Source organism: Odocoileus virginianus, chromosome 8 (genome assembly GCF_023699985.2).
Source record: "Odocoileus virginianus isolate 20LAN1187 ecotype Illinois chromosome 8, Ovbor_1.2, whole genome shotgun sequence".
NCBI lineage: Eukaryota > Metazoa > Chordata > Mammalia > Artiodactyla > Cervidae > Odocoileus > Odocoileus virginianus.
In genome coordinates, this window is record NC_069681.1 from 35,346,252 (window position 1) to 35,370,291 (window position 24,040).

The window sequence follows — 24,040 nt, forward strand, 5'->3', positions numbered from 1 at the left end:
TTTACTTAATTCTCCAATTTGAACCTTTGATAGAAACAAGATACATTTGATAACTAAAGTAGAAAATGGTGTAATATCTACCCAAGGGTCAAGGTAGATCTCATAAAAAAAAATGTATATGATCTTGGTAAGTTATAAATTCAATTGTATATTATTTTAAATGCAGAACTGTACAGTGGGCCAAATTTTTTAAGTGCAGACAATCATTTAATTCTAAGCTTAGATCATCTGCTTATAAATGAGGTAATTAAAATAACACATTTTTATAAAGCTTGGTCACAGAAGACCCAGAAGACAGTGGGGGTTCACCACCATTTTCTTTCTTTTCTTTCAGATGCCAATATTAGAATGGCTTTCTAAAAGTTACAGCTGGGACTGTTAATCTCCTGAAGAAGAAACTGTCCCAGATATTTTTTCAGAATCATAAAGGACAAAGGAAATAAATAAAAATTGCAGAGAATCCTTGTATAACAAAAAGATTCATAATATAAAATGAAAAGCTTTGTTCTTTCCAATTTTGCTTCCAACAAAAGTACAAAGGTTATCTAGAGGCATTCTTTAAGGCTTAAAAGTTAAACTAGAGTAAAACAATCAATTAAATTGCACTTCAGGCACTCGTAACATTAAATTTTTCCAAACATGTAAGACCAATGTATATACCAGAAAATATGAAGGGCAGCTTCTCGCAGTCCCATATTTTGAGAGCTGACAGAGTCAAAAAGGAACTTCAAACCTTCAGGCCACTGATTGTTGCCATCCTCATCTAAAAGTAAAGAAATCCAGGCATAAGGTGTGAAAATTAGAACTTCAAAATACCGATAGTGAATTCATTTCACAAGCCTCATTCAAAATATGTGGCTCTAGAAAATATCACTTGCTCTGTTTTTATAAAAATTTTAATGAAATCAAGTCCTTCAACCATAAAATGGCATTATAATCTAGTAAAAAACAATTGTGTAAATCTGGGTTACAGAAGCAATAACCTCCTGGTTATTTCTCAGGAGGGGGATTTACAGAAAAGAAAGAACACTTTGACTATGTGACTAGTTGAATCTTTCACATATACTATTGCTATTAAAGAGCCTAAAAAGTAGGCAAAGTTAATATATGATAACAAATCTTGAAACCAAAATACTTATTACTTACAAACTGCAGAATGGGAATCCCAGAGCACTGCTCACGCTTTGCAGTTTTAAGTGCTACAGGATGTTATCAATGTGTTGACATTTTTAACAAGATTTCATAACACAGATTTTTGTGATAGCTTGCGATAAAAATGAACCACAAAAATCTACTGAACCAGTTAAGACTTGTTGGTTTTACTGTCACAAGAACTTAGGAGTTATAAAGAATATAGACAAGTTATGCAATCTTTCTTTTTAAAAAATTGCCCCCATATTTGCTGAACTTCTCTGAAAGGAGAAGTGTGATGACAAAAAATTTATGGAGAGAGCACTTTTTCCATTATTAAGTGATTTTGAGTTAGGAGTGATGTAACCTATAAAAATTTCATCTGCAAACTTCAAAAAACTTGAAAACAGAACTTCCCAAGTTACTTAAATATTCAAGTTTCTGTGGGTTTAGAACTTACTTAAAAACTTCACACATTTCCTATTAATTAGTAAGAGCTGGCTGCATCAGTCAGTTGAACATATGCATTACTAGTGGCAGTGGCTTAGTTGCTTAGGCGTCTCTGACTCCTTTGTGACCCTATGTACTGTAGCCCTCCCGGCTGCTCTGCCCATGGCATTTCCCAAGCCAAGAATACTGGAGTGGGTCACCATTTCCTTCTCTAGCAGATCTTTCTGATCTGACCCAGGGATCAAATCTGCATCTCCTGCATTGCAGGCAGATTCTTTACCACTGAGCCACCAGGAAAGGAGATTTAAAAAGTCATGTCATAATTTACTAAGCACAACTAAAAATATTCTCTAAGTTAGCCTTATCTTAGTGAATTATTCTTTTCAACCTTTAAAAATACCACCTAAGTGAACGGAGTTTATGATGATTCTGTTAAAAAAAAAAAGTTAACAGCATATCCAACTATACTACTACTGTTTTAAGTGTGACCAAAAGAAGTTCTGGCTGCTGATAAAATGCATTTTTAAATGTTTTAACTTAATTTCTAAAAATATTTTGTGGTACTGAAAAACTATAGTAGTATAATAAGCACATGTGCTTAATTTATAAACACAAGTATAACAGCACAAAATCACCTGGAGTTCATGATTTCTACTTCTATTGGCAGATTTGTAAGTTAGACTATGCTTTCAAAACTACAGATTAAGAGGAAGATAAAACTGACAATTGTAAAGGAAACTAGAAAATTATTTCTCTACAGAGAAATGGTTTTGAAGATCAAGAGGTAAGAATTATATCTGCATTTCACAACATCTGTAAAGTTTCGCTTTAAATGCAAAATCCACAATCCCTCTCATTTCCAACAGAATAAATGATACTCAAGTACTTGTGACTCTTCCTCTAAGATTCCACTAAAAAAAAAAAAAAATATATATATATATATATGTACTCACTTTCTTCTGTAACATAATGATAAACTTATTTGCATACACACCTATTAAATTCCTGGCCAGTTCAGCAGCAATATCACAAATTTTTTTCCTCATGCTAGACTGTGTTTCCATTTGAATAATCATCAGTAGCTCACTCTTGATGGCAGTCTGAACATCAGTGGGAAGAGTTGGATAGACTTCATCAAATGCAGAGGACAAAAGACGTCTTAGGAGAACGGCAGCCATTTGTCTAGCCTATAAATAGATAACATTGTTAATGACCTGGTGTCTTACTGGAGAAAAAATTTCCAACAAACTACATTCACACTGCCATTGATATATTTCACTATTCTATTTTTACAGTTCATTTCAAAAGCATTTTGTTAGGTAAAAAAAAAAAAAAAAAAAAGGTAAAATACATAAAAAATATAAAAATCTTTCTAATCACATTAGTCTTTTGTACAGAAAATGCCACAAAAAAGCTGTTTGTTTATAGCTGAGGAAAAGTCCTGAGCATATTATACCTTGAATCTTGGTAATGATGAACCTGTCTTTAATTTCTATTTTTAACACTCTCTTTGGAGAAAAGCAAATCTTAATATAAGTCAAAAACCCTATAGTAAGTCTTTTCTTATGTCTCTATCTGGCTCTCATTCCAATATATAAGGTACCTTTCCTATTTAATCTTATGCTTCCAGCCTGGCCTATCTTTCTATATTATTACCCTTTCATTAGCCTTTTAGATAAATGCTACCAAATCCATTTGTCTTTATATTTCATTCATGCAAGTAAATATAACAAGTTCCCCACACCTAAAAAGTACTAACTAATCTCAGCATGTGTATTACTAACCCACTTTTAAATCTGTAAAATGTATTTAAATTTGGCATTTCCTACATAATATTCCTTCAGATTATTAAAAGAAAGCTGAAACAAATGCCATTTTAAAATTTTATCATAATAAGTCAGTAAACCACTGAAAATATTAAACTGAATTTTTCATGTTCTTTTTTTCTGGACGTGGGTACTCATGATCACTGTAACTATGTTGATACTGTGACAACAAAAAGAAGCCATAAAAATAAAATTTGCCACTTTTTCCATTATCTGGATCTTACTTGAATCACTTCTGGCAGACAGCAAAACTTAATTTATGCTCTACAAAGGATTCAGAGAGGTTGCTATGCAGTGCTTAGTTGCTCAGGCATATCCAACTCTTTGCAACCCCATGGACTGTAGCTCACCAGGCTCCTCTGTCCATGGGGATTGTCCAGGCAATATTGGAGTGGGTAGCTATTCCCTTCACCAGGGGATCTTCCCAACCCAGGGATCAAACCCAGGTCTCCCGCACTGCAGGCGGATTCTTTACCATCCAAGCTACCAGGGAAGCCCCACAGAAAAGTTAAACAATGGTTAAAATTAGTGCAATTCTTCACACACATACACGGACTTATGAAGGTTCTGAGGCTAGTTCATAAATCAAAGTAAGATCTAAAGAGGGTTCATAATAGGTTTTTAAAGACAAAATCCAATAATTTTCACATTATTCTTGGCTTGAAACATTTCACAGCTAACCTGCATCCATCTTCAAGAATGAAAACAGCCAACTATTTTAGAGATTTAAGTTACTTCTATGTTTGTTCGTCACATTTGACATTTATTTTGAATTAAAGAAAAATGGTATGTTACAAAGTTGAAGAAGTGCCTTATCACCTGTTCTACAAAAATGAGGCACATTTATAGTGTTTCCTAAGTGTTACTGGAAAGCACTAAATTGCCAGCTTAAACTGACCTACTAGAAGGCGGGTGTAACACAAGATGACGAGTGTGACTTCATTTCCATCATGTGTTAATAGAAGCATTTTACATCTAATGTGACTGCTAGCAATAAAGTATCACTTTACAAAATTCTAAGGCCATGTTTTTTACTGGGAGTAAGTTTTCTAGACTTGGGTATTTTGACGCCTTTTCCATGAGGGAGGCTATTCAATGAACATTCATTATATATAAGGATATTACTTTTGAGAAGATAAAGCTGGCTGCTAAATGAATAGAAGAGCAGTAACAAATTATAATTTGAATTTAGTAGAGAAGCTAGGTAATTTGCTAAAAGTCATGATTTTTAAAGGATTCTAACAAAGTGTGTCCTTGTTCATACGCATCTGTAGCACAAATTCACCATCCAGAGATAGCTTAAGCATAAAAACTTCAAAGACAAAAAGTATTTTTTCATTTGGCAACACATTAAAACACTGAACTCAATTTCCTCCTTTAGAATGAACTGTTCCTAGGAAGAAAAAATTTTATAGCTATTAAAAAATCACTTAAATTTAATAATTTCTATGTAATTATTTAAGAACCATTAATTTGAAAACATTAGGGATACACCATCTTACATGGAAAAAAAGAAATCCTCACCCTTAAAACAAGAGTATTTAAAAAAATTATCATTCCAAGTAGCTTTTCACAACGAATTAAGTTCAGGGTTCTGGTAATGTCTACGCAGTAAACAACAGTTCGCATTACCCACTATGACCACCATCTGATACCCAACTTGTTTGTAAAAAAAAGTCACATTTCTCAGGTATTAAAGAAGTACCTCCTCAGCAGCTGCTGTATTTCTGATGGCTTGTAAAAGGAATGTGATCTTCGACTGGCCTGGGATATTCTCATAGGTTTCCTACATGAAAAACATTAAAGGTTAGAATATAATGTTAGAAAACTTCGTAAGTATACCAGTGAAAGGAAATGACAAGAAGAGCAGGAAAGATTCATGCATGATGAGTCCACCAATCTAGGTCTGGTGTGAAAGTTTTCTGCTGTGACAGAACATACTTTGGACAGGCCAGGAGAGGGAAGATATCAAATAAGCGACTTAATTAAGATCCTTTCCATCCTTCTTAAATAGATTTTTCTGATGTATAGGATCTTAGGCTCCGCTGATTAATAAAACTCAAGGCCTGGGAGGGGGATTCAGGATGGGGGACACATGTACACCCATGGCTGATTCATGACAATGTATGGCAAAAGCCACTACAATACTGTAAAGTAAATAGCCTCCAATTAAAATAAATAAACTAATTAAAAGGAAAAAATCAAAACAAAAACTAGGCCTAAGAGCACCAAAAACTTCATCAATGTGACTTGGGCTACCATGCTGCAAAGTTAAGTGCTCACTCAATATCCTCTTCCATCATGGAAAACTGCTTATTTTGTCAACACTGTTTTGTTCAGATGATGTAGAACTGGTTCAAATTACTAATTATAACCACCAGAGAAATAAGCTCAGATGACACAAGTCAGAGAAAGGACAAGTATTCAAATTCTTTATGCTACATTTTCTTTCAAGCAAGGATTATACTGAAACCGTTTTATATACATAAACAAAAGGTCAGGAGAAAGTTGGCCAGAAAACTTTAGTATCATTTCTTTAATATCACTTTAATAGATCTAGAAATCTAGGTTTTGTAACTCAGGACACTTCTTCACTTTTCCGTTAATAACATAAATAATGAGAGCAAACTGTTAAAACAGTTCAAAACAAAACAAAACCTGACACCAATTAAAAGGCAGATTGTTAGAGTGAATCAAAATATAAGACCTAAGTATATGATGCCTACAGAAGTAAACTGAAGAGAGATACAGATTCATGCGGACTTCCCTGGTGGCTCAGTGGTAAAGAATTCACCTGCTAATGTGGGAGATGCGGATTCAATCCCTGGGTCGGGAAGGTCCCCTGGAGAAGGAAATGGCAACCCTCTCCAGTATTCTTGCCTGGGAAATCCCCATGGACAGAGAAGCCTGGCGGGCTGCAATTCATGGGGTTGCAAAGAGTTGGACATGACTTAGCGACTGAACAAATAGATTCATGTGCATGCAAATAATGTGGGAAAGAAATCATTCTTTTAAGTACACTTGGAATTTTTTCCCCAAGAAGTCTCTTAGTAAATACTCTATTCTCATCTATCCACTTTAAGGGTATAACATGTAGATAACACATTAATTTCTCCGCAGACTAAATTTAAAGAGCTGGCCTGCACTCTAACAGCCCCTGTGCCCTGTAATTTACCTAGTTTCTTTCTAGTCAGAAGTGATGAAGACCAGGAAAGGAAAACTGGACTTCTCTGAATCCACATCTCCCATTTGTCTAGTGCTCTGTGGTACCCTGGGATATTGACAGACAGTCTTCTGAGGCTAACCATACCCCAAATCTCCCCGACACTGAATGCTCTCCCTGGGTTTCACCTCTGGAGCCCGACTGTCCTAAACCACCAGTGCCATTCAGTTTTCAAACTTCTCAAACATAACTGAATTTGGGGAAGAACACATTTTGAGGAAAAGACAATACAAAATCTTCTGATAACCTCAAGTTCCTCTCTAGTACATAAACATATAAGAACATAACACTGCTGAAAACTGTGACCAAAAGCATTCACAGCTGAGGAGAAAAGAGGGTCTGAATTTATCCAGAAATGAGGTAATTCATGTAAAGGTATTTTCATTTAAACAAACTCTCACAGTACAATAAAAATATCTTTCTGTTCCTTGCACTAGCTTAGCCCCTGTTGCCCTGTAGATGCTATAAACATTTAACTTTTCAGTGGTCTAAATCAAGTTCTGGGGAAAAAATATTCTTCACTAAGATACCATGCTCAGAAAACATTAAACTCTATCCCATAACAAATTAGAAGTCAACTAGATGAGAGTTTAGTGTGACCCCTGACTCCTGAAACAGGGTTCTCCCCATTTGATATGTTTCAGTGTGGCAATCCAGATCTAATATTACATTTATACCACAACATTGTCAGGATAGTTTGGCAGCCGTGAAGTCAAAAGAGTAACTTTTTCTTAGCCTAAGTAGATGGAGTTCCACAAAGATAGAAAAGGTATCACTTTCTGGTTGTATTCCCAGCACTGAGCAGGTTCGAGTACAACAAATACAAGGAATTTTTCTAATAGCACTAGCCCAAGCAGGTTCAATGAAATGTGAGCAGTGTCACTGTGATAAAAGTTCAATTCCATTTGATACCATCAAAAACAATCACACAATGGAAAGCAGACCTCATCTAACCCTCTCAAAGGAGAAATGCGAATATGCACTCATCTCACTCATTCCATACATATTTATGGCAAGCCTACCTTGTATATGGGCTTCCCTGGTAGGCTCAGATGGTAAAGAATCTACCTGCAATGTGGGAGACCTGGGTTCAATCCCTGGGTCAGGAAGATCCCCTGGAGAAGGAAATGGCAACCCACTCCAGTATTCTTGCCTGGGAAATCCCATGAACAGATGAGGCTGGTGGGCTACAGTCCACAGGTTCATAAAGAGTCAGACACAACTGAGTGACTAACACTTTCACATACCTTGTACATGGAAATGTAAAGAGAGGTCAAACAACTTTTATCTAATGAACACTCTGGTTCAGGTAAAATTTATAATATATTGCCCTCCTTCAAATCTCATCAATGAAGTGTCGAACTAGAATCAATGAAGAATAGAAGTCATTGGGAACAACTGAGAATATAAAATCCATGCATATATGATTAGTGAAATACTCAAGCTTATGTTACAGAAAAATGTCTAGTCATGATGCCATGGACATTCAACTTACTGAATTTTGGGACTTAGGGGAATTTAAATAATTTCTTCAAATACCAGAAACATTTTTTTTGTAAAGATAAAGAGTAAGATTTAATAGAAATAAAGCCTACCAAATGCTTTGTACAATGGAAAAAGCTTTAACTTTTAAAAGTTCTGAAGCCATTCAATGATTTCAATATATAACAATAAGTTTTCAAATGTACTTGACTTCATGTCTGAAGTTAAAACAAGTCACCATAGTCAACAGTTTGGTACTTATGTGTCAACTAAGTATTTTTATTTTGACTGAGTAAATTACACAAATACGGACTGAGCCCTTGCCAATTCTTTAGTTAAGAAACAGTTCTGTATTTGCTGTGGTGTGTGTGTGTGCTCCATCGCTTCAATCCTGTCCGGCTCTTTGCGACCCCATGAGTTATAGCTTGCCAGGCTCCTCTGTCCATGGAATTTTTCAGGCTAGAATACTGGAGTGGGTTGCCATTTCCTTCTCCAGGGGATCTTCCCCACCCAGGGATCAAACTGGTGTCTCCTGTGCTGCGGGTGGATTCTTTACCTGCTGATCCACCGGGGAAGCCCAGTGGTTCCAGGTTACATTATAACAAACTGTAATATTCAATTTTACTTAGTTTGAGTAGTTATAAAAGGTTCACTTCGGAAGGCAAAAAAGAGAAGGTGGTATTAAGGTATCATTTCATGCAGACATTTGCTTCAAATCTTTTGCTTTACTAAGGAGCTCTATCTACAGATGAGTTTAGTGCTATATTATACAGTGCCAGGGAGCTTCCTCTCAAACATTTATCTTTTCTGTCAAATTAAGAAAATTGTGTATTATAGCACTTTACATGTTAACATAGTCCCAGGATAGACAATGAAAGGAAAAATATAGTATCGGAATGTTTTCACTAAGAATAAAGAGACTGAGAGCGTAACAGTACTTATTTTCAATTGTTCTTGATGAGAAAATGTGCTGAATGCTGCTAACTATCCCCAAAGTGATGGGAGAGATAAAAGATTTACAACAGGCACCAATTGGAATTCAAGCTGAACCAGACATTGGTATTTAGTTCAATAGAAGAGAGATTCCCCACTAGGCTTGACAATACAGACTTAAGCAACTGGAGGGAAGAGGGAGAATTAAACCAGCTTACTAATTACAATGCTGTTCTGCTTTGCAACACATGGAAATTTCTATTATGGGTTGGGATTAAGAACTTACTTTGGTGAAAAATTACCTCTAGAGTTAGCAGACAGCATTAAAACGTTTTTATAGGCTCATCACATCCCACTGGTATCAGTGCAAAGTGATGCAACTAACAAATGCATATCACTTCTGAGGAAAAGAGAACTTTTAAGTATTATACAAGTAAACCTGGCAAAAGTCTGAAAAGATAGTATACATGTACTCCTATGTCCAGCACTGTTTTTACCAGCAGGACACTGGAAACTTCAACGTTCATTCATAGGAGGTTGGCTGAGTAAGGCATCCTGTAGCTGCTTTAAAAAACAAAACATAATCCTCTAATGGGGCAATGTGAAGACAGACTGAGTAAAAAATTCCAAGCTGGGCAACAGGACGCATATTATAAACCCATTCGTGTAAAAATAAATGCATACAGATATACACGTAAAGGTATTTTGCAAGGAAGATGCACACAACACTTAAAAGTGGTTACTTTTGGGGAATGGGATAAAAAACTATTTGCAATTTGAATTTTTTACCGAGCATGCATCACGTGTATAATAAGTGAATCGAAAGTCATTAGGATAAAGTTAACCATAGTTTAAACTGCTTTTCATACAGTAGTGAACTTCCAGAGTATTTAACTCAGGGATCATGAAACCACTAAGTGTAACCAGCAGATCCTCTACCTAGTTAAAGTAGGAATGATGCTGTGATTTTAAAAATAACTATAAAATTTCTTGAGTCCTGAAAAGGATTTCATTAGCTATGTAAAAATAAATGTTTGCTCTATAAGAATATGTGGCTGAACATCCCTCATTGAATTTTTTCTTTTCCTTCACTGAATCTTATAAAAATCTTTAATCACGTGGTGACAAAGAACTCCGTATGTAATCAAGTCTGAGGATAGGATCTGATAATGTACTTCACAGAAACTGGAAAGTTTCTGCCCTTCCCTTGACATGTCTCAAATCGCATCTCAACACATTCGAACAACAGTCTTCTACAGAACCAAGTGTGCCTTACCGCTACCTGATAAATGAACTTGAAGATACATTTCAAACACTGTCTCTTGAAACTTTATCCACAGCTCCACATTTTGGAGATCAGGAGCCAATAAGATGGTTAAAAAAAAGAGAAATTCAGGTTAGACTGGGTGAAATTAAAAAAGCCTTAAACATGTGGCACTGGCCGAGATAGACAACGGAACTCCGAGGATATCCCATTTAAGAGACCACAAGTCTCTAGAGACCAAAGAAAATTTATCTGAAGGATGAGCAAAGTAAGGTGCAAGCTGCTTAGAAAGAAATCCTAAAGGCAACTTCGCAGAAACTTGTGTGTGGGGGGGGGGGGCGGGGGGGGCGGAGAGGAATGAAAATCCGGCTTCTGATATTAGGAACTGGACTGTGAAAAAGGACAAGATGGAAATAGGTGGAAAGAAGACGAGGTACGCAATTCAGTAGGAGGGATCGGGGAAGACAGGGACGGACGGTGGTGTGAAGAGTTGAGGGGCAGGAGAAGAAAAGCAGGGGTGATGGTTCAGGGAGCAGCCAGGGTTTGGGGGGGACCAAAGGGCTTGGGCAGGGAGGAGACCGCAGCTGGAAGGGCGGGGGAGGCTCCCAGCCGGAGAAAAGCGGGAAAGGGGCGAGGGGAAACGAGGGGCCCGCCCCACACCCCACATCCCTCCCCGCCGCCCGGCTTCCCCATCTGGGCGGGGGCAGCGTGTCAGCAGCGGCCGCACGTGTGTGCGAGCGGCGGCGGGGAGTAACTGGCGCCGGGCGCCGCGGCTGCAAGGGCCGGAAGGGCCCGGGGGCACCGCAGGGAGCCGCGGGCCGCCTCACACGTGGGCTGCGCGGCCGCCGCCCGCCCGCCCGGCCCGGCCTGCGCCGCCGCCACCGCGGCGGACCGGCCGAGGCCCGGGCGGGCGGCGTCGGGGGGCAGGGTCGGCGCGCCGGCCCAGGGCGCCGAGAGTCGGGGGCGGCGCGCTTGGTTACCTCTGCCTGTTTCCGGACCACATTGTCGGGGCTGAGCAGGTTTCCCAAGAGCAGGTAGAACTGTTGCTGCTCCGCCGCGGCCGCCGCCATTGCGCTAGGCGTGAGAGAGAGAGAGAGAGAAGGAGGGAGGGGAGACAGGAGCCGTGAGGCGCGCTGGCGGGCCGGCGGGAGGGGCGGGGGCGGGCCCTGCGCGGGGACCGGCACCAGCCGCGGCGCGGGACTGAGGTGGGGGGCGGGGGGGCGGGGCGGCGGGAAAGGGCGGGGCAAAGGGGAAAGGGGAGGACGGGGCGGGGCCTCGTGACCCCTCACCCCCGCCGCGGCCGCCGGCGCCAGCGCCCCATTGGCCCTGGACGCCGGGCTGGTGGGCGGAGCCGAGGCCGCCTCCTCGGGGGCCGCGCCGATTGGCCACGCACCCTGCAGCGCCGTCACTGGCAGCGCGCGGCCGGCCGCCCGGCTGGGCGCGGGGCGGGGCGGGGGCGGGGCCTTGGCGGCCCAGCTGTGGTCGCGGCTGTGTCGCGGGGAAAGCGGGAGGAGCCGGTGGGCCAGCCTGCAGGGCTGCGATGGGGCGTGAGACCGGGCTGGGGAGGAGGGGCCAGCTCCAGAGCGCGGGAGATTTCGGCGCCGCAGGCGGGCGGGTCTCCTCCCCTTGCTGTCCGCCAGCCCCTCCCTGCGACCCCAGCCCCTGGGACCCTAGGTTAGACCCCCCACTCCCTCAGCCACCCCCGCCCCAGAGGGAGGGAGTGGGTTTCACAATCCACCTCCTACTTCCATTCCACCCCGAGGTCCACAGATCCCTTCGTCAGTCAGACCTTCCGATCTTCCCCGGGGCTGTGACTCAGGCCGCCCTTTCCTCCCGCCACGCTCACCGGTGACTCATGCCCTGAGCTTGCCCGGAAGAGGGGTTACTCAGCCCCGGGCCCTGCCGCGAGGCCTCCCCTCCTCCCCTAGCCCGTTGTCGTCCTGAGATAGCCACGTAGCACACTTCCCTCCCCCTCTTCTTACCCTAGGATCCTAGACTGTTTCTTTGATTTCCTTGTTTTGGGGTCACATTTCTTTCAATCAGTTCAGTTCAGTCGCTCAGTCGTGTCCGACTCTTTGCGACCCCAAGGACTGCAGCACGCCAGGCTTCCCTGCCCATCTCTAACTCCCGGAGCTTACTCAAACTCTTGTCCATTGAGTCGGTGATGTCATTCTTTCAATGACTGGAGTAAATTAAGACCCCATCCCCTTTCCTGAATAAAGACTGGCTTGTAGTGATCTTTCATTAAGTGTTTGGTTCACACCAGTCCTTAAGAGCTCAGAGACCTGGTTACAGTTTGAAGTTCACTAATCGAACCGGGGTCTCCCACATTCCAGGCAGATGCTTTAACCTCTGAGCCACCAGGGAAGCCCAATCCATAGATGCTGGGCTTCCTTGGTGACTCAGACTGTGGAGAATCTGCCTGCGATGCAGGAAATGTAGGTTCTGTTCCTGGGTCAGGAAGATCCCCTGGAGAAGGGAATGGCTACCCTCTTTCCAGTATTCTTGCCTGGAGAATTCATGGACAGAGGAGCCTGGTGGACTATAGTCCATGGGGCCGGAAAGAGTGGGACAGGACTGAGGAACTAACACTTTCACTTCACTCAATGCATGGATAATACCCCCAATCTGCCTTCACTGGAGCTGCCAAAGGCTGAGGAAGTAGTAGTGTCCCAATCAAAGGGCACTTCTGTTGAGCTCCTACTGTGTCCAATATATTGGGCTAAAGGTGACAGTGAAGAAAGTAACAATTCATTTTTGCCTCAAGAAGACACATTTGTAGTGAGAAGGTTCCACATGGAGTACGTAGAGATGACTACACTTCTGAGCTGCTCAAAGTATTTATTTGGGGGATTTAATTACCTGTTGACTATCCTGTTGAGGTTCTAGTCTTTGAAAGTCTTGAAACATTTGCTTTTGAGTGAATGATAATCCTTGGCTGTACATTTATCTAGACCACTGTGTCCAGAATCTGTGGGCCAAGGCTTGGGTGCTGTGTTTAGTTGCTCAGTTGTGCCTGACTCTTTGTGAATCCATGCACTGTAGCCCACCAGACAAGAAAACAGGAGGGGTTGCCATGCCCTCTTCCAGGGGACCTTCCCAACCCAGGTGTCACACTTTGCAGTCAGATTCTTTTATCAGCTGAGCTGCCAGGGATCCACATGAAACTATGATTGCTGGCCAAGATATTTTTTAAATAATTCTGATTGATTCATGGAGAAAACTCCCTTAGAAAGTTTTATCTCTAACTGTGATGGTGTTGTCTATAAGAAGATTGCCAACCTAGCTTTGTACAATTGATGTTTCTTAGATGTGACAATTTGTCATTCTTACAACACGTTATTTCTTCAAAGACAAACCACTGTGTACATTAATTTGGGGTAGGTTTTGGGTTTTGTTTTTTGCAGTGGACATGTCTGGATTCTGAGGAGGCTTAATAACCTCACCCAAGGTTTATTAGGATTTGGGGAATTACATATTACAACAATCACTTTTAATGACTAGGTTACCTATGAAGTAAGTGAATTACCTACAGGCTTGCTCAGAGTATGGCCTGATCTAACACCTGCTGTGGTATGTGTGTTTATAGGCAATGACTCTGTAGATTACATATATTTAATAACTCCCAAATAATAGAAATTCCAACCTAAGCCTAGGGCTCCCTTAGTGGCTCAGCAGTAAAGAATCCACCTGCCAGTGCAGGAGATGCAGGCGATGTGGGTTTGATCCCTGGGTCGGGAAGATCCCCTGGAGAAGGAAATGGCAACCCACTCCAGTATTCTTGCCTGAAGAATCCCATGGATAGAGGAGCCTGGTGGGCTACAGTCCATGGGATTGCAAAGAGTTGGACGTTACTGAGTGACTAAACCACAATCTAAGTCTACAGATTTGTCAAAATAGGAAGTTTGATGAGGCAAAAAAGCATAAAATTATTTCAGGCTAGAAACAACACAAGTTATTATTAGTGGTGACATCAACTGCTAGAATATGGGATGACAGCCCATCTTTATTTTAATATTGTAAGTATCTAATCAAAAGAGAAGGAGAAGATTATTAAGGGTAATGAATAAGGAGATTCCCAAATGGGAGAAATTCCTATAACCCTGGGGTAGGTGACATATATCCTAACAGTTGAAACCAGTTTTGGCGTCTAGAAAACCTACTAGGTGGATAGATTGCAGGACCTACTGTCCTCTCAGCAGCAGGACTGCCTGCCACCTTAGAAGAGTTTGTAATGCTCAGCTTTCTAGGAATTTAGTGCACTGGAACCAGTTTCCCATGGAGATAATACAGTTTGTTTTTTGAGTATTATCTCCCCATAAGAAAATAGCTCAGACATTGTATAAAGGCAGTCCACAAGAATAGAGATTTATTTCCCAAGAAGATTAGATGGTTTAAGGTAAAGAACCTTGAACTTCAGTTGAACGGGTTTGGGTCTTTAGCCTCTTACTAGTCATGTGAAGTTCAGTGAGCACTTAATGTCTTTAAAGCTCAATGTCTCATCTATAAAAAGGAATAATAATGGTTGATAAGGTATGATATTACTAATCAAAAAAGTTCTAACATTATAATGGAATGAAATGGAGAAGCAGAAAACTTTTTGAGTCTTACTCCCAATTGGTTGGCATTGCTTTGGGCTGATTAACTGGGAAAACTGCCAGCTCTTGATGCTTATTGTCTTAGTGAAAGTGAAAGTCGCTCAGTCGTGTCTGACTTTGCAACCCCATGGACTGTATAGTCTAGAATTCTCCAGACCTCTATTAAATTCTGGAGGCATAGTTGCTTAGGGCCTTTACAACTCCCTGTAAAAGACGGTGAGGTGGGAAAAATGGAAAGCTGCAAGTTTCTGTCAGCTGGAACCTGACATCTAGGTAGTTGAGGATATTTGAAGTTTGTGAGAAGGTGTTGCGCTGACTGGCCATCAGTCTGTTTATCAAGCTACAGGAGGCAAAGGGGAGCCTCAGAGTCCTCTCTGGCTGCTGCCCTTGGTTTCCTGGGCTTCCACGTGGACGGGCCTGTCCTAGAAATGGCAGGAGGCTGGACAAATGAGGCTTATACAACTTCTGTGAAAGCTCCTGTCAGCTGTGGTAGAATTTGGTCTTCTGTCATTTTTGGTTCATTAGGTGCTGAATGTAAATAAAATAAGATTCTCCTGAATGAACAATTGGTAATTTTTTTTAAAGTTGCCACAGGACTCCAAAAGAACCTCAGTTACCTATCCTGGTAGTTGTAAGCACAGGGGCTTTCTGTATCACAACTTATTATAACAGTCAGTTTGGATGATGTAAATGGAAGTATTATCATCTGTTACTGTACACAGGTTTAAGGTGATGATATTGTTTACAGATGTTTGTATTTTATTAATAGCTAACATAATAACATAACATAATAAAAAAAAGTTGGCTATGTTTCCTCATCTGTAAAATGGGAGTAATACTTATTCACAGGAGTGTTGTAAAAGCTAGGATAACATTTGTAAATGTACAAAGTGTGGCATCTGTATCATATTTACTTGGCAGTTGCAGCCATCATTAGTTAGATGGATTTGGGTATTAAATAATAAACAGGCCTTAAACAATTACTTTTAAAGCTACATATGATATAAATGTGTAATCACATTTCTGTGTGTATAAAATATTGTTTCTATTAGTCTTTCAATTATACGAATTAAAATAGCACGTGGATGAATCAAAGAATAGTTAGTAGACACTTGGCTGATAAATAAGATTTCTAACTCTTTCCATTACTGATGTTATCAATTGCCTAGATGAGAGCAAGCAGAAAAAGTTGAGAGCTATTGAAGAGCTATTTACTGAAAATAAAAAATGCTGAACAGTGCACATTTCTTCTGCTGCTTTTTATCAAAATGTTCAAGCCCCTCTCTGAAGCAGTCAGTTTCACTCAGAGCATGCCAGCCAGGGGTGAGTGAAACCTGATTCCCAAGGGCACTGAACACAATAGGCCCTCGGCAAATTGCTGAATTGAACACACACAGGGGAAATTTGGACTCTCTCTCATAGCTTTATATATGAAATTCACTGTACGTCTGCAGGTGGTTGATTCATTTTAGGGAGGCAGTAGAATTTGGAGGCTAGGCTTACAGGCTCCAGAGCCAGCCAGAAAGAGACTTCACAACTTACACGCTGCTTGATCTTGCCCAAGTTAATTAACTTTTCTTAGCCCCAGTTTCCTCTTCCTGAAATCGAGATAACAGAAGTAACTTTCACCATGTTTTAAAATACTTGTCATAGTGCCTGGCACAGAGCAAATGCTTAATAAATCTTAGAAATTGTTACCAATGCAGATTCAGCCAGTTCAGTCGCTCAGTCATATCCGACTCTTTGTGACCCCATGGACGCCAGGCTTCCCTGTCCATCACCAGCTCCCAGAGTTTACTCAAACTCATGTCCATTGAGTCGGTGATGCCATCCAACCATCTCATCCTTTGTTGTCCCCTTCTCCTGTCTTCAATGTTTCCCAGCATCAGGGTCTTTTCAAATGAGTCAGCTCTTCGCATCAGGTGGCCAAAGTATTGGAGTTTCAGCTTCAGCATCAGTCTTTCCAATGAATATTCAGGACTGATTTCCTTTAGCTAGACTGGTCTGATCTCCTTGCTGTCCAAGGGACTCTCAAGAGTCTTCTTCAACACCACAGTTTAAAGCATCAATTCTTCGGTGCTCAGCTTTCTTTATAGTCCAACTCTCACATCCATACATGACTACTGAAAAAACCATATCTTTGACTAGACGGATCTTTGTTGGCAAAGTAATGTCTCTGCTTTTTAATATGCTGTCTAGGTTGGTCACAGCTTTTCTTCCAAGGAGCAAGTATCTTTTAATTTTATGGCTGCAGTCACCATCTGCAGTGATTTTGAAGCCCCCCAAAATAAAGTCTGTCACTGTTTCCATTGTTGCCCCATCTATTTGCCATGAAATGATTCGACTAGATGCCATGATCTTAGTTGTCTGAATGTTGAGTTTTAAGCCAACTTTTTCACTCTCCTCTTTCACTTTCATCAAGAAACTCTTTAGTTTTCGCTTTCTGCCATAAGGGTGGTGTCATCTGCATATCTGAGGTTATTGATATTCCTTCTGGCAATCTTGATTCCAGCTTGTGCTTCATCCAGCCCGGCATTTCACGTGATATACTCTGCATATAAGTTAAATAAGCAGGGTGACAATATACAGCCTTGACGTACTCCTTTCCTGATTTGGAACCAGTCTGTTGTTCCATGCAGTCTGTTGAACCAATGCAGATTGGAATCTCCAAATTTTGTAAATTTAATTCTGATTGTACCACCTGTTAGGTTATTATATTTTTATGCTCCTATTATATAAGCAATGGATAATAATTGTGGTTAAGAAAAAAATTTTAGGTTCGATTTGGTTATCATAGAGGATTTCAAGGCTAATTTTCAGCTTTAAATACTACTGTTGCGCTGTCCAATGTGGTAGCCATTAGTGACTATGGCTGTTAATCATCTGAAAAGTGGCTAGATTTCATTAAGTTGTGCTTTAAGTGTAAATTTCAGAGACTCAGTAGAAAATTAAGAATAACATGAATTTGAGAAAAACTCTGGGAGATAGTGAAAGACAGGACTACAGGTGTGCTGTAGTCCATGGGGTTGCAAAGAGTTGGACATGACTTAGTACTGAACAACAACAGAGAATAATAATCGTGTATTAGTCATGTGTAGAAATGATATTATATTGGGTTAAATGAAATATGTGTATTAATAAACTATAGTTATTAGCTAAATAATAAGTAAGGCTTTTTTTTTCTTTTTAATAATATGTGGCTACTAGAAACTTTAAAATTTACATATGTTATTTGCATTTGTTCACATTATATTTTTATTGGACAGTGCTTTCCCAGAGAATATAATAATAGAACTAACTCAGGTGTCCGGAGTACTTTGTTCACTTAGATTTAGGAACTCAAATGAACACCAGTTACCTTATAGTGCTCTCCGTTGCTTCCAGTTTCCCAGACTTGATTCTCAGGGATTTGGAGACATGGTACAGTACTTTCTGAGCAGTGTTCCTTGCCAAGGAATCTCCTTTCCCTGCTGGTTTGACAATAAATGGATTGGTGAACCTTTAGAAGGTAAGTGAGACTCCAGATTTAATCCTATGGAATAAACCGTTATGGGTTAAATCAAGGACTGGTTAAGAGATGGGGGGGGGTGGAGGTGGAAGACTATCTTTTATTATTCAGATATTATTTTCATTTAAATATGGTAAATGGATTTTAAAACCATCATTTGCTGCATTCTAATACCTGAGACAAAAATATACTTAGCATGATAGTTTAGTGTTTAAGTTTAATGTTGTTCCTTAGAACACAAATAGCTTAAGAGTAAAAGAATAGAAAAAGATATACATGCAAACAGTATCCAAAAGAGGGCTGAAATGGCTATATTAATGTTAGAGAAAATAGATTTTAAAATGAAATTGTTATCAGGGACAAAGAAGGACATTTTAATGTGATAAAAGTGTCAATCAGCCAGAAGACTTAATGATTATAAACATATGTACCTATCCATAGAGCCCCAAAATATATGAAGTAAAGCTTTAATGAACTGAAGAGAGAAATTCAATAAAATAGTTGGAGACTTCAATTTCTACTTTGAATAACGAATAGGACCACTAGGCAGAAAAGCAACAACTAATAGAAGACCTAACAGACATCTATTGTAGCACTCCATCCAATGACAGCAGAATACACATTCTTCTCAAGTGCATGGGGAACATTCTCCAGGATTGATCAAACGTTAGACCATAAAACAAGCTTTGGTGGGTTTAAAAGGATTGGAGTCATGTGAAGTATGTTCTCCATCCACAGTAAAATGATATTAGAGATCAAGAACAAAGGAAATTCACAAATAAGTAGAAATTAATCATCCCACTCCTAAATAACAAGTGGCTTGAAGAAGAGGTCACAAGGGAAATTAGAAAGTGCCGAGATAGAGGAAAATGAAAACATAAGATACCAAAAGTTGGGGGATACAGTGGAAACAATTCTCATAGAAAAATTCAGAGTTGTAAGGATCTTTATTAAAAAGGAAGAGAGATCTCCAATCAATAATCTAATTCCTCTGAAACTAGAAGAAGGGCAAACTAAACCCAAAGTAAGAAGAAGAAATAAAAAGAAAGGAAATAAATGAAATAGAGAATAAAAAAACAATATGGAAAAAAGTTGTTATTCTTTGAAAAGTCAAAAAATTGACAAACCTTGGGCTTGGTTGACCAAGAAAAGAAGATTCAAGTTACTAAAATTAGAAATAAAAGAGGAGGGAATTCCTTTGTGGTACAGTGGTTAGGACTTAACACTTCCACTGCAGTGGCCCAGGTTTAGCCCCTGGTCAGGGAACTAAGATCCCCCAGTCCTCATGGCACAGCCCCCCAAAATAAAATAAGACAAGAGGGGATCACTATTAACCTTTCAGAAATAAAAAAGAATTATAAGGGAATACTATGAGGAATCATACGCTAGCAAATTAAATAACCTAAATAAAATGAAGAAATTCTTAAAAAATCTCAACTTTGAAAGTGAATTCAAGAAGAAATAGAAAATCTGAATAGAAAAGAGATTGATAAAAAAAAAAAAATGAAAAGAGATTGAATTAATAATTTAAAAAAACTTTTCACAGAATTCCAGTACTAGCTGTAAATTCTACCAAACATTCAAAGAAGAGTTAGCTCCAGTCCTTCTTAAACTCAAAAAACAGGAGTGTAGTGAACACTTACTTATTCTATGAGGCTAATGTTAATCTGATATCAAAACTAAAGACAGATAGCTCAGGAGAACCACTTACCAATATAAATATTGATGCGAAAATTCTCAACAAAATCCAAAGAAAGTAAATCCAGCAACATATGAATGAGATTATATACTATTACCAAGTGAGTTTATCCCAGGAATGCCAGGTTGGTATAACATAAGGAAATCAATCAATGTAATATATCATAGTAATAGAATGAAGTAAAAAGATCACATTGTCATCTCAATGATGCAGAAAAAGCCTTTGACAGAATCCCACACCCTTTCAAAATAAAAAACACTCAACAAACTAGGAAAAGAAATAAACATCATTAAACTGATAATATCCATTGATGAAAACCCCACAGCTAATATCATGCTTACTGGGTAGAAAAATCAATGCTTTCTCCCTGACATCAAGAATAAGATAAGAATGTCCATTCTCATCGTTTCTATTTTTCATTGTACTGGAGATGCGTATATGACATGATCTTGTATGGAAAAAAATCCAGATGAATCCACAAAAATGCTATTAGAACTCAGTGAGGTTGCAGGACACAAGGTCAATATAGAAAGATCAATTACATTGCTATAAACTAGCAATGATTAATCAAAACAATTAAGGAAATCCCATTTGATGCTGAATAACAGCATCAAAAATAATATACTCAGGAACAAATTTAACGAAAGAGTAAGAGTTGTACACTGAAAATTATAAAACATAGCTAAAAGAAATTTATGAAGAGCTAAATAAATGGAAAGACAATCCATGTGCATGAATTGAAGACTTAATATTAAGATGGCAGTATTCCTCAAATTCGATTTAAGACAATAACTTTTAAAATTTCAACTTTTTTTTTTTTCTTTTTCAGAAAAGGACAAGCTGGTCCTAAAATTCATATGAGTTGCAAGAGACTACAAAATAGCCAAAACATCTTGAACAAAAGTTGGAGGACTCACACCTTGATTGTAAAGCTTACCATAAAGCTACAATAATCAAACCACAGCAGTACTGACATAAGGATAGGCGTATATAGATCAATGAAATTGAATGGAGAATCTAGAAATACATGATGCATTTGCGGTCAGTTAATTTTTGACAAGGGTGCTGTGATGTTTCAACTTGACTAGGCTATGAAGCCCAGTTGTTTGGTCAAACCCTAGTCTAGATGTTGCTGGGAAGGTATTGTGGATGTGAGTAACATTTATAATAGTTGATCTAAGTAAAGCAGATTACCCTCAATAGGTGAGTGGGTCTCATTCAAACAGTGGAAGGCCTTGATAGCAAAGGCATGTTTACAGAAGAAGAAGCAATTCTGCTTCAAGACGGCAACATAGGAAAACTTGCTAGCTTGCTCTGCAAAGTTCAGGCTCTAGATTACAAAATCAACTTTTATCTGAATTTCCACCTGTTGGCCTGCCCTACGATTTCAGACAGGCCTGGCCTGACAATCATGGTAGCTAATTCCTTAAGATAAATCTCTCTATAATGTATGCTAATGGTACTCTGGAGAATGCTGACATATACAGGTGCCAAGACCACTCAATGTGAAAGAACACTCTTTTTTTAACAAAGATTGCTGGTACAACTTGATATTATCTCTTGCATGATATCCACAGGAAAAGAATGAAGCTGGACTGCTATCTTGCACAGTGTGTAGAGCTCAAAATGAAGCACAGATCTAAATGTGGGAGCTAAAACTATAACATTCTTGGAAGAAAACATGAGATTAAATCTTCATGGCCTTGAATTAAGCATTGGTTTCTTAGATGTGACACCAAAATCACAAAAAGACAAGATACAACTTTTGCACTTGCAAGGAAAGCATCAAGAGAAGGAAAAGACAATCCATAGAAAGGGAGAAATATTTGCAAATCAGATAGCTGTTAAGGGACTTACATCAGAATGTATATAAAGAACTATACAACTCTATAGCCAGAAAAAAAACCCCCAACTAATAAATGAGCAGAATATTTGAATAGACACTCCACCAAAGAAGATACATGAATACAGATAGCTTTAAGTACATTAAAAGATGATCAACATCATTAATTATTAGGGAAATGTATAATGAGGTACCATTTCATAGCCACAAGGATGACTATAATAAAAAAGACAATAGCAAGTTCTGGTGGAAAGATTGGTGTAGAAATTGGAGCCCTCATACACTGTGGATGGGAATGTAAAATGGAGCAGTCAATTTGGAAAACAGTTTGACAGTTCTTTAAAAGTTACACATAGAATTACTATATGATTCAGCAATTCTACTGAAGTATATCCTTGAGAGAAATGGAAACGTATATCTACACAAAACTTGTATGTGAATGGTCATAGCAACATTATACATAATAGCCAAAAAGAATTAACAATCCAAATGTCCATCAACTGATGAATAGATAAAATGTTGCTTGTCTACACAATGAGATATTATTTGGCAATTAAAAAAAATGAAATACTGACACAGTGTACAACATGGAAGAACCTTTAAAACATTATCAGTGAAAGAAACCTAATGTTAAAAGTCACATATTTTTTGGTTACATGGTTATGAAATTTCCAGAATCAGCAAATTCAGAGAGGCCAAAAGTGGACTAGTGGTTGCCAGGAGCCTGGAGGTGGAGGGCTGAGTAAGAGAGGAGGGGAGCGGACGTGGAGTGACTGGTAATGGGTATGAGATTTCTTTGGGGGAGTGAAATGTTCTGGAATGTGATTGTGGTGATGGATGTGAAACTTTTGTAAATATACTAAACACTCAGCTGTACACTTTGAAAGACTGAACTTAACGGTATATGAGTTATATCTCAATAAAGCAGATACTTTAAAAATGCTTTTCCTTAGAGAGAGAGCTGAAGGAAATTGACACAGATCTCACTGATTTTTTTCTTTCACTTTTTTTCACAATATATGTAACTGTTCAGAATATATGGATAACATTTATAACCCTCAAACCTGAGCACTCCTGAACCAATATCTGGGGGAAAGAAGAATGGGGAGATTCAGATGAGATTCAGTCTGTATATTTTCTTCTCCATTTGCTTGCTACTTATGGCAAGTATCTTACAGTTTGGACACAATGACATATACATTTTAGCTCACATATTATGATGCTGTACAGAGTGGAGTATTAATTGTGACATCAATTCACATCTCAAATTTGCATCCACTGGAAGGATAGGTTTTTACTAGTCTACAGTTAACAAGGAAGAAGTGAAAAAAAACTTCATAAAAAGTTCGTATTCCTCCATCCTACTAACTCTATGTATAGTACCTCTGCATAGCATATTTTACTATATTAGTATTTATTTAACACATATTTCACTTGTGCATTTACTTAGCAAATGCTTTATGGCAACCTTCTCTGCAGTAGGTACTGCCAGGCTGTGGGGATTCAGTGGTGAGCAAGTGAACCTTCACGGAGTACATAATATTTTGAAAGAAGTCAGACAATAAAGAAAACTGAGTAGATAGTTTCTTATTGTGACAAGTGAAAAGAAGGGGATAATGGGATCAAGAATGACTGGGCTGGAGCTGAATCTCCACCCAAAGGACACAGTCTTCTGAGGGGAGGTGACGTTTGAGCTGAGACTTGAATGATGAGGAGACAAAAGGGCAAGTACAAAAGCCTTGAGGTAAAAAAGACTATGGTGTGTTCCAGCAAGGAAAGAAGGGTGCAGCTAGAGGGGAGCCAGCTGCGCAGAGAAAGGACTGGGAGCTAAGCAAGGACCAGATGACCACAGGCATTGTGATGGTTCAGTGCTGTGACTTATCTTAAGTGGAACGGGAAGCCAGTGGGTTAAGTAAGGGGTACGACTGGAAAACAGTTTCAAAAGATTGTTCTGACTGCTATATAGAGGGAAGTGAGGAAGCTGGGGAACATTAGGAGGTCATTGTTGTACTCAAGGTCAGAGACGGTGATGGCTTAGAATACTTTTCAGTCTAATGCTCTCCTAATTGAGCTGTTCCGGCTA

The 24,040-nt window shown here is 39.3% G+C and overlaps 1 protein-coding gene and 1 long non-coding RNA gene across 2 annotated transcripts in view; one reads left to right on the forward strand and one right to left on the reverse strand.

Annotated features, from left to right (window-relative positions):
• The window catches only part of IPO5 (importin 5), a 45,864-nt gene extending 27,512 nt beyond the window's left edge, over positions 1–18,352 (reverse strand). The window contains exons 1-5 of the mRNA XM_070471491.1: positions 18,266–18,352; positions 11,290–11,383; positions 5,113–5,193; positions 2,576–2,768; positions 661–763 (exon numbers count right to left, since the gene is read on the reverse strand). Coding sequence (XP_070327592.1) covers positions 661–763; positions 2,576–2,768; positions 5,113–5,193; positions 11,290–11,379 — 467 coding nt within the window. The 5' untranslated portion in view covers positions 11,380–11,383; positions 18,266–18,352. The remainder of the gene's footprint in view (positions 1–660; positions 764–2,575; positions 2,769–5,112; positions 5,194–11,289; positions 11,384–18,265) is intronic.
• Positions 10,664–22,900, forward strand: LOC110142921 (uncharacterized). The gene is made up of 3 exons (XR_002315438.2): positions 10,664–10,742; positions 18,292–18,415; positions 20,944–22,900. It is a non-coding gene; the product is annotated as an uncharacterized lncRNA (long non-coding RNA).
• Positions 22,901–24,040: the final 1,140 nt, after the last annotated feature.